Raw genomic sequence first — 11,120 nt, 5'->3', positions numbered from 1 at the left:
ACGTTGACCAAAGTCAAACTTTAGCCTTAACTTTTCCCGCATCTCGTCTAATGGATCAAAATCAAACCAAAAGTTTTGGGACCCAAACCAACAATACGTCTAGACCAAAAACTATTTTACAGAGCTAACAAAACTATCGAAATTCCATTCCGAACATGCTATCACCAAATGTTGACTTTAGTCAACTATCTTATGCTTTCTACTTTCAAAACACAAAAAACTCTTTCAAAACTCATCTAAATACCTCGAGACCTTAGTCAATAGTCCTACTAACTCAAAAGTTAGGAACTGATAGAATTCCATTCCAAGATTCGTAGCTCTGGTTATTACCAAAAATCACTTTTTACAACTTTAAATTTCCAAAACTCTAGTCCTCTAAAAATCACAACTTAAAAAATCAAATTTCAAAACCAACTTCATAAACAGATCAAATAAGCACAGGCTAACTATTGAGAGGGGGAAAATGATAATTTTCCAAAAGTGACCTTCATGATCATTAGTTCATTACACAAATATTTCCTTCACTAAATCAATTGTCTAGTGCCTTATATAACTAGGAACAATTTGTTTTATTCATTTTATTCCTAAATTTTAGCCATGATGGTCAAAAAGTGGTAAAAGGAAGAATTTGCTTTTCTTAAAAAAATAGAAAAGGTGGGACAAGTAGGGACGGAACTTCTTTCTACGGAGCATAAGACTCCACAGTCCACAGTCCACACTGAAGCAAAGTAGGGATGGAAGTTGACGACGATCTTCACGCCTTACTCGACGAACAACGCCGTGAAATAGCAGCCGCCGGTGACGGTGCCGTCGATGTAGACCTCCTCTTCGCTTTTCAACTCCAAATGCAAGAGGCTATGTACGCTTCTACTTCAAAACCCACCATTAATGCAAACGTTATCGGAGGTAATAACAATATCAGTAATCTTTTCCCTGAAGAATTATCATACTACGAGCAACAAGTTATAGACCAACAAACAGCTCAAATTGAGATGAGGAAAATCGAAGACGACCTCAATCGTCGAATCCACGATCAGGCTTTTGCACGGGAGATACTCAATGTCCCGGATGGTGAGTGGAAATTAACTGGAGATCATTTACATAGGCCTTATGGAGAGGGATCGTCGTCCGAAGGCGTGGATACGCAAAATGGGGAGTGTTTTAGGGTTTATGTGAAGGGTTTGATGGGAGAAGATGCTGATGAAGACATAGTTGGGGTTAATGTGGGGAGGAATCTTGCTGGGATTGGAGTTGCTGTTTGTGATCCGAGTGGGATATTGGTGTTTGAAGTGAGTAAGGGTTTGGTTAAAGGCACTGAAGTATTGACGGATGAAATTGCAGAGTTGAAAGCACTGATTGAAGGGCTTGATGTTGCTATAATGCTGGGTTTGAAAAGGGTTAATGTTGTTTTGGATAGTCAAACAATCTTGCAATATGTGAGTCCCCACATTACAGTCTACAACAGTTTTAAAATAATTATTTAGTATTTTGTCATAAGATTAGAATATCCAAATTTGTCCTTTAATGTATTTTTTATATTAAGGAAAACATGTATCTTTGCAATTAGCAAGAGGGAATTTTGTATGTCTGCTTTCGTTGGGAGGATAAGAAAGAGTAGTTTCGTTCACCCAAAATGCATTGTTTTTGGAGGATTAATATGATTTGGAGGATCATCTAGCATATCATACAATGTATACGTCTAATTAATTTTCCTTACCTTGCCACTCCGCGTGTGGAGTCGAGGGAAATTAATACCTCATTACTTTAACCCTGTAGAATTTATTAGTATTCTATGAATCACAAGTATTATTAGATGGGTTACTTTCTAATGGCATTGGAAACACGTGATGTTATGATCTTAGGCTTATTATGATGCAACTTAGAAAGTATTGACATGATTGATGTATATTTGTTATGCAGGTTAGAGGCACGTTGCATCCAAGGAAGGGTAATATTGTTGCACTTGTTGAACAGGCAACTTCTTGCCTAAGAAAATTTACAGATTGTATACCATCTCTTGTGACACAGAACACCATCAACTTGGCAATTAAACTTGCTACCGATGCAATAGTCTCTCAGGTTAGAGGACCAGCAGAAAATAGCATTCGGAAGAGCATCACTGAGACTTGTACTATTTGTCTGCAAGATACTGATATAGATCATATGTTTCTAATTAATGGTTGCCTGCATTATTATTGTTATTCTTGTATGAATAAATATGTGGAAGCTAAGCTCCTTCAAGGAATGCTACCTAAATGCCCTCATGATACATGCAAGTCTGAATTGAAATTAGATAGCTGCAAAAAGTTCCTGATACCCAAGCTATATGATTTGATGAGTGAACGTGTGAAGGAAACTACCATTCCTATCACGGAAAAGATTTACTGCCCAAATCCTAAGTGTTCTACATTGATGTCAAAAGCTGAGGTCCATATATCTATTCAAAATGTCACTGTGGGAAAACAACAAGCTGGGGCTACAATGTGCACGAAATGTCACCTTAATTTTTGTATCAACTGCAGAGTTCCTTGGCATAAAAACATGACTTGCTTTGACTATAGAAGACTTAACCCTTACTTGTGTGTAGAAGATGCAAATCTCAAGTCTCTTGCCGCACAGAGTCGTTGGCGTCAGTGCGTAAAGTGCAACCACATGGTGTCTCTTGGCGAAGGTTGCTATCATATTTACTGCAGGTTCTTGGCTTCTCTTCCTTCTTACATTTTCGCCTTACATGGTATACATTAACTTAACTAGGTAATAGGGAAAAGATAAACTTTTTGGAATGCTTATATTAGCTATTAAGCTGGTCAATAGAGCCTAAACATCATATACTCGAGATGCTTATGAGACACAAAGTTAAAATCATGAAGATTGTAGTCTGACTAGGAAAATAAAAATTAATTTTTTGGTTTAAAAGCCAGGATCAAGGAGATTCTAGGTTTTCTTGAATGTTTTAATTCTTCCACTGTGAAATTCTTACTCCATTCCAACATGTTATTATTTTGGTTGGAGTCACATTATGTTTAGATAGGTGCACTTACATGTAAAAAATATTCCACTTTTCATGATAAAACTTTTAAAGTGTGAAGTTTCTTTCATGTCTTTATAAGTGATAATTTTTTTTATAGTTTCCGAGGGTGTTTCAGAAACATCCTCTCGGCTAAAGTCAGCGCACACTCTACCCTCCTCATACCCCATTTGTCCGACTACAATGGGTATGTTGTTGTTGCCAATGGAGAAGCAAAAGATCATCCATTTTAAGGCAGTGCACTAAACAGGGATAACTTAAACAGAATCATACAAATGAAGTCGTTTAATTTGGCATATTGGTTGGGATAATAATCCACTATATATACATTCTATTATGCTGCATGGCATGGAAATCAATGGGAGCAGTTTTTCCATTTATCTTGCTACACAACATCAATTTCTTCATGTCCTGATATTCTTTCCTAAAGTTTACATCTGCTTTGGAACCAAAATAAGTTTTTCTTTTTGGTAAGAACCAAAGTGGCTAAAAACAAGAATCTAAGTACCTATATAATTCATGCGCTATGTTTGAATGGGTTAATGCCCCACATTAAAACCTGTTAGCTGAGGTTTTCTTTTAAAGAAAATTGCATAACACATGAAATACATGCAGCATGCAAATTTGGTACTCACATCATTCTTCAAATGATGTACATAAGTCTTCTTCTTTTGGATTTGTGTCGTGCCCTCATTTTGACCCTACCCATATAATTTTTCTTTTTCAATAGGGTCGTACTGTCAACCCAACCCTATCCATATAATTTCTATTTTCCAATAGGGTCGTGCCATCACCAAGCTCCTCATAAGTCCTCGTATTAATTATCCTCGTATTAATTATATTCGTAACAAGCTAGGTACTTATGAGTTGTATGCACCGGCTTGAGGGGGAGTGTTAGATTAAGAATAGGAATAAGAATAATATTTACAATCCTGCTCATAGTAGGAATATAAATAGAAATAGTATATTGAATCCTACTTAGAAAAGGATTGTATTGTAATGTCTTAGTTGGAAAATGAGTCTAATGTTGTGTCTATAAATAGGGTCTCAATGTAATAATGTAGACACTAGACACAATTTAATTAGATTCTTTGCCAATATTTCTCTCAGTACTAGCTCTTTTCTATGTTGATAGAATGCTATTTAAAATGGAAAAATAGTATCCACGAATAAAAGGAAAAAATCAATCAAGCAAATTCTTAATTCCAATTAAAGTGAAGAAATGACAAGATCAATAATTATTGAACTTTTCAAGTGTCAACCAATTGTAGTGATTCTTAGTTGAAGTTTAAATTTTATATAAAAGGAAAATAATTAGGTTATAAGAAGAATACTCATTAGGGGTGTGCATACTTTGATATATACTGAATTACTGTACTGAAGTTGAAATTTTGGGTATGTGGTTTCTCTATTATGGTACTTGGTCTGCATTTTCAAAAAGTTTGGTGTAGGTATTTACAAAAAATAAAATAAAAAATATAGTACCGGATTTAATTACGTATAAAATTGATCTATATTATATAATTATTTTTTGTAATATTAATGTCAAACTTTACCCACTACAATGGTAAAGTCTCAACCATCAAACTTACCCATTATTTCATCTTCAAATATGAAATATAGAATCTGAAGTTGGAACTTAGTGAGATGAATTGTAAAATGATAGATGATATAAATTATAATTTCAATTTACAAGTATGTATATAATCTGGTACCTAATATATTACTACTGATGTAGTTTTCAGTCAACACTTAATGTTGGCAGGCTTCATCATCAAGTTCTAAAACAGTATGATGATAATGGTGATGTATATAGTTTCTGTAGGTGAGTGTGTGTATGACTTTCTGAGTTCAATTGGTTCTGGACTCCAAAAGAGGGTCAGAAATCGTTTTACTTTTGGGGGGGGGGGGGGGGCGGAAATTAATTTGATATGAGAACGTTTTTTTCTTTGTTAAGGAAAAACAAATGTTGATTGATATAGTGTGTTGGATGCCTGGATCTAGTGTTTTAAGGGAAGACCAGGGAAGTAAAATTTGTTGTGGTCAAGGTATAGGAGTGATATCGAGGAAAGAATATTGCTGTCAAGGTTGGCAGGTGTCAGAAATGTGTAGTTGTATCAATTTCCTTGATATAGTGTTTAAGGGAAAACCAGGGAAGTAAAATTTGTTGTGGTCAAGGTATAGGAGTGATATCGAGGAAAGAATATTGTTAAGGGTGGCATGTGTTAGAAATGTGTAGTTGTATCAATTGCTTAAAATGAGAGTAGAAAACTTTACATTCACTCAACTGATATCCCTAGCATCTTTTATCTGTATAATCTTTGTTTTATTGCATACTAAGAAAGGAAAAATACTTATTGGGCTAAAAGTATGTGGAAATCATCAAATGAAGACTTATGAAGTAACTCCTCACGAAGACTGAAAGGGTAACAAAGCGGAATGTTAGTGCCCTTTAGACGATAGAGCATCTATAGCAGGATATGGTATCTTTGCTTATATGTCTTAAGGTGTTTGATTTTTGACTGTCTAAAATGTAAGTGATGCATGAGTTCCTGTCTTCCATTCTTAGCTTGTGTTCTATGTTTTAATTGTTGAGAACTATCTAGTTTGTGTGAGAAATAAGGACTTGGGAAATATTATTAAGACATGTAAACTACGTTATTCATTGAGACATATATATAGACACTAGGGGTGTGTTTGGTATGAAGGAAAATATTTCGTAAACATTTCTTGGAAATAAATGGTTTTCTTATTTATTTTTGGTGTTTGGTCTGCAAGAAGAAAATATATTTTCCCAAGAGCATTTAGGTATAATCCGACAAATACTATGACATCGACCCTGACTCGAGACCTTGGCTCCCGTCCTGACACGAGACCCGGCTCTGTACACCAACTCGAGACCCGACCCCAACCCCAACCCCGACCCCGACTCATGACTCCCTTCCTTTGACACCCAACCCTGAATCCGACTCTTGACCTGAGACCCAACACTTAACCCTGACCCCCATGGCCCGATCCAAGACACGACTCCCGACCCTGACCTTGGACCCGACTCCCGACTCTGAGTTAAGTCTATTTGGAAAACATTTAATCCAACCAAAATGAAAAAATTGAAAAATATTTTCTTTCATACCAAACACACTATACGTTACAATCTTTTTTCAGGTAGGAGATACAATCTTATTCCTGTTCTAACAAAATGCAAACAAACTTGTACAAAAAGTACAAATAGGCATCTATTGGAGAGAGAGAGAGGGAGGGGGAGGGAGGGAGGGAGGGAGGGAGGGAAGGACAATTAATAAGAGTACCAGAAATGCAATTATGAAGACAATCCTTGGGAATTGCAAAATGAGGTCAAAGAGTAGAGGAAGACATGTTCTAGAACTAAATCCCACGTTTACCCCTAGAACAAAAAGTGAGATCTTGTGGTCTAACAAGCATTTTTTATCGTTAATAGGTTAAGAAAGCTTCCTGTCCCATTTGATCTAGGTCATTAGCTAATTTATAGAGCTTGTAGACTTTGAGTAAACGCCTAAGAGGAATAAGCTATTAGGGTGTTTTCTTGAAGGGGTTCTGGGCAATTGGAGCTATTTTCCATGACTAACTTCAAGATACTTAACTAATATGACTTTTTGTTACTAGCATCTCACATAATCTTTTGGTCAAATGACAAAGTTGTGGAACTAAGTTAAGCTCTCTTTGTATAATGCCACAGAGATGCAAATCTATAGAGATCAGTTTTCTTCGCTTTTTTTTTTTTAACTCCACCTTTGACAAACACTTCACTACTTTCTTAAAAAAGATGGAGCAACTATTATTATGGTGATGCGTGACAACAATTTATCACTTTGCTTTGACAAATTACTAGTTGAATTTGTTTGTTTCAATCAAACATCATTGGTAAAGAACTCATCAAACTTTATCGTCATTAAATCATACTTGTCAAACATTGATGAACTAATTTTGTCAACCAACCAAAGTTGGCTGACGGTTAGATGATAATAAAAAATCGTAACAAGCCCAATAACTACTTGTACTAAAAAACAAGTAAGCGTAATTCCCCCTAAACAATAAAATATATTAACATGGGGAGGAGCATATTTACTAGTTATATCATTTGCAATTGCTTGAATCTCGAGAAGGTTGCCAACTCCATACCAATTTTCAGGTCTTCGGTATGGTGCATGCTTCATTAGGCTTATCAAAAGAACAAGTTGGTCTGCGATGCGTCTGGTGGCGGCAATGCTGTTCAATATTTAGTTTTTCTTCTTTTGGGGTAATGAGGTGGTGTGGCTGGGAATATGCGTATTCTTAATGAAGACAACAATTATACTTTCATAAACTTTTGAACGAAGGGTGCAACAAAGATATTTTGCTGGGGATTTGGAGCATTGAGGGAGAAATTGTGATTTTGGCTACTATACGAGCATTAAAGATTGAGGAGGTTAGGGGTGCTATTCGTACGATGCAAAGAGTAGAGAGATCGTGCCACAAAGATCTTAGTGGAATTATGGAGAAGTGCAAAAATGGTAGGTATAGGAGTAACTGGCTTGGTTGTTTAATGTCAACTTTTAGATGGTGAAAATGCCCAAAGAATAAAGTACAATGATCCCGTTGTATAAGAATAAGGGTGTCATAAAAAATTACAACAATTATAGGGTATCAAGTTGTTAAGTCGCACTATGAAAGCTTGGGAGAGGGTGGTGGAGATGAGGGTGAGGAGGGGCATGCCTATTTTTGATAACTAGTTTGGATTCATGTTGGGATGCTCAACTACGGAAGTCATTCACCTCTTAAGAAGGCTGGTGGAGTAGTATAGGGAGAGGAAGGACTTACACATGTTGTTGATCAACCTAAAGAGACATGACAAAGTAGAAATGCTTGAAGGCTAGAGATGTACTTTTGGTGTACACTAGGGCGATCAAGGATATGTATGATGGAGCCAAGGCTCGGGTATGGACAATAGGAAGAGACTCAGAGCACTTCCAGTTGTGATGGGGTTGCACCAGGGAGTAACTCTTAGCCAATTTTATTTGTCTTGGTGATAAATTAATTGACGTGACTAATCTAAGGTAAGGTGTCATGGTGTATTTTATTTGCGGATGATAGTTCTTATTGATGAGACTCTTGGAGGAGTTAATGCTAAGTTGGATGTGTGGAGACAAACCCTAGATTCTAAAAGGTTAAGGTTGAGCGGAACCAAGACAAAATACTTGGAGTTCAAGTTCAGTGATGTAGCACATGAGGCTAGTGTGGAAGTAAGGTTTGATATACATGAAGTCTAAAAGAAAGTTTCAAGTATCTTGAGTCTATTATCTAAGGAGATAGAGAGATTGACGATGATGTCACACCTTATTAGTAGTGGTGGATGAAATGGAGGCTTGCATCTGTAGTCTTGTGTGATAAGAAGGTGTCATCGAAACTTCAAAGCAAGTTTTGCAGAGTGGAGGTTAGACCTACTATGTTGTCTGAGGCGAAGTGTTAACCAGTCATGAAATTTCACGTTCAAAAGATGAAGGTTGGGAAGATGATGTTGTTGTGATAGATGTGTCGCCATACTAGAAGTGATAGGATTAAAAATGAAGAATTTTGGGACAAGGTGGGAGTGGCTTCGGTGGAGGACAAGATGTAGGAAACAAGATTGAGATGATTTAGGCATGTGAAGAGGTGATGCACAAATGCTCCAATGTGGAGCTGCGAGAGATTGGCTATGGATGGTTTTAGGAGATGTAGAGGTAGAGGTAGAGGTATGCCAAATAAGTAATAGGAAGAGGTGATTAGAAAAGACATGACGCAATTTCAGCTTACCGAGGACATGACCTTAGATAAGAAGTTGTGGAGGCCACAAGTTAGGGTAAAAGGGTAGTAGATAGTAGATGGATGTCTTGCTTATCTTTCCGTACTAATAGTCATATTATCACTCAACAAGTTTCTTGTCCTTCAACGTATGTTATTACTTGTTGTTTCTTGCACTTTGAATATTGTATTATTTTGTTATAGTTACCTTTCTTTCTTCAAAATGCTCTGACATGCTCTCTGTAGTATCTTTTTCCCATGATTTCCTTCATTCCTGGTAATTCTTTTTTCAACGTGTTTCGAATTTTTTTCTTTCATCAAGGGTCTATCAGAAGCAACCTCTCTATCTCTGGAGGTAGGGGTAAGGTCTGCATATACTCTACCCTTCTCAGTCCCTACTTATGGGATTACAATGGGTATGTTGTTGTAAACTATGTTATGTAAGCTGGTTCACTACTTACCCTTATATGTAAATTGTTGTTGAACTTCATTTTCTATTGTAAGGGCTAAGGTTGAGATTGAGTACTTTAAATGTTTTTCCAGATGTGGTCACGAGTTCTGTTATACGGAGCTGAGTGGAAAAACAAGAAAGCAACATGTTCCTGCCCAGTATGGGATGAGCGAAATATCATTTACGACAATTGACTCCAACCAAGGGGAGGCTGAGCAGGATATAGCCATTACTGTCTATTTTGCACCTAAATAGTTATTTCACTCTCATATGACTAAGACCTTGGTGGACATGGTTAAGCAGTATTTGCTCGCAATGAAGATGTTCAATACTTCTACGATACGCATGCTCCCAATGTATATTTGATAGTAGTACAAAGTTTGTATTTCAATAAACAGTTTAGTGTAGTACAGAGTTTGTATTTCAATAAGTAGTCAAGTGTGAGTTGAACATTTAAATCTTTAGATAGAGAAGATGCTAAAAGTACAATGTGAATTATGTAATTTTTTACGAAGGAAGAAGCATTAGTTTTACATTATATATTATATAGGAATAAATAACGTAATCCTTCTCTTTATATTAGTGTTTCCTTTATCATATTTAATTTAATTGTCTTGTTGAAATATTCCTAGATCATATCAAATTGTCAAAATTTCAAAATTATAAACAAAAAGGAAAAAAAAATACATTTCAAAGCAAAACTTTGTGTAAGCAATGTCAAAAACTTAAAATATTACAAATTATAAAAGGAGAATGAGTAATTTTTCAAAATCAAAGTTTTAAGTTTATTTGAATAATCCAATCTCAAAAGGATTTTGAATTGTTTGTTGGTTGATGCGGTCATATATGTAACAAGTGTTGTAGGTACTTCCTTCCTAGTGAGACTTTTTCATAGGAATTTCCCCATTAGATCAGGGGTTACTATAGGGGCCAGGTACGTAGGGATGGCAATGGTTTGGGTATGGTGCGGGTGTGGGGCAAACCTAGATAAATTCGTAAAGACTTTGCCCTGCCTACTCGCCCCGCATAGAAAAAATATTTATTTATTCCCTGCCCTACCCTTCCTTGCATTAACCCGTCCTACAAAGCTTCAATCATTTCTCGCTGCAAACAGTACCCAATTAGTTCCCACATATTGACGAATTAAGACGGTAATATATATATTTTTTCCTGGTTTATTCATTGATATATGATGGTTGGTTTAAGATCTGAAGATTTATATATTATATAATTTTTTAGTTTAGATAAGCTATTGATCACCCTCTTTTAAAGGCCACTGAAATTTTATCTTGATCAGCTTATTTGCTAAGAAGATGAACACTTCTGCTACAATTAAATAGCCCAACCCACCCCCGCTCCGCCCCGCCCCTACACAAAGTTAAGGATTTTAGTTTAGACACACCCTTCATTCGCCCCACCCCATTGTCATCCTTACATGTACATTCTATCTGAAAACATGAATGAAAGGAAGATTTTGAAAACATAATTCTAGTTTGTTTTTAATTCTTCATAGGAATATAATTTAAAGAGTAAGTGTTAAAAGCACATCTAAATTAAATCATTGTTTTGAGTTCCATATTAAAACTATTAGGATTGAAAATTTCGTACCCAAACTATCACTCATTAATTTGAGAAACACACCTCCGTGTGTGTAAGACACTGTCGTTTAATTTAAAAGTCTTGTTCACATGGACAAAACATTACACCTTGACAAAAATTAAATAATAAACTATTTGTATTAGTTAAAAATTAAGATTAAAGTATCACTATCACCAAAATAGAAATTAATTTTCTTTTTAAAATAAAATTTAAAACATTTTTCTTACCCCACTCCACCACCTCCCC

At 35.9% G+C, this 11,120-nt stretch overlaps 1 protein-coding gene across 1 annotated transcript; it reads left to right on the top strand.

Moving 5' to 3' along the window:
• Positions 1–569: 569 nt before the first annotated feature.
• Positions 570–9,585, top strand: LOC125872826 (E3 ubiquitin-protein ligase RSL1-like). The gene is made up of 3 exons (XM_049553622.1): positions 570–1,436; positions 1,921–2,693; positions 9,368–9,585. The coding sequence occupies exons 1-3, from the start codon at positions 735–737 to the stop codon at positions 9,528–9,530; spliced, it is 1,638 nt and encodes a 545-aa protein (XP_049409579.1). The 5' UTR covers positions 570–734; the 3' UTR covers positions 9,531–9,585.
• The last annotated feature ends 1,535 nt before the right edge of the window (positions 9,586–11,120 follow it).

This window comes from Solanum stenotomum, chromosome 8 (genome assembly GCF_019186545.1).
Source record: "Solanum stenotomum isolate F172 chromosome 8, ASM1918654v1, whole genome shotgun sequence".
NCBI lineage: Eukaryota > Viridiplantae > Streptophyta > Magnoliopsida > Solanales > Solanaceae > Solanum > Solanum stenotomum.
Note: the sequence above shows the minus strand (reverse complement) of the source record. Positions and strands in the feature narration are given on the sequence as shown.

Bases quoted from the DNA above. Each gene is read 5' to 3' on its own strand.
- LOC125872826 (XM_049553622.1), top strand. From the start codon at position 735: ATGGAAGTTGACGACGATCTTCACGCCTTACTCGACGAACAACGCCGT. The intron at 1,437-1,920 runs GTGAGTCCCCAC...TTTGTTATGCAG, and splicing joins GTCAAACAATCTTGCAATAT to GTTAGAGGCACGTTGCATCC. The intron at 2,694-9,367 runs GTTCTTGGCTTC...ATGTTTTTCCAG, and splicing joins TGCTATCATATTTACTGCAG to ATGTGGTCACGAGTTCTGTT.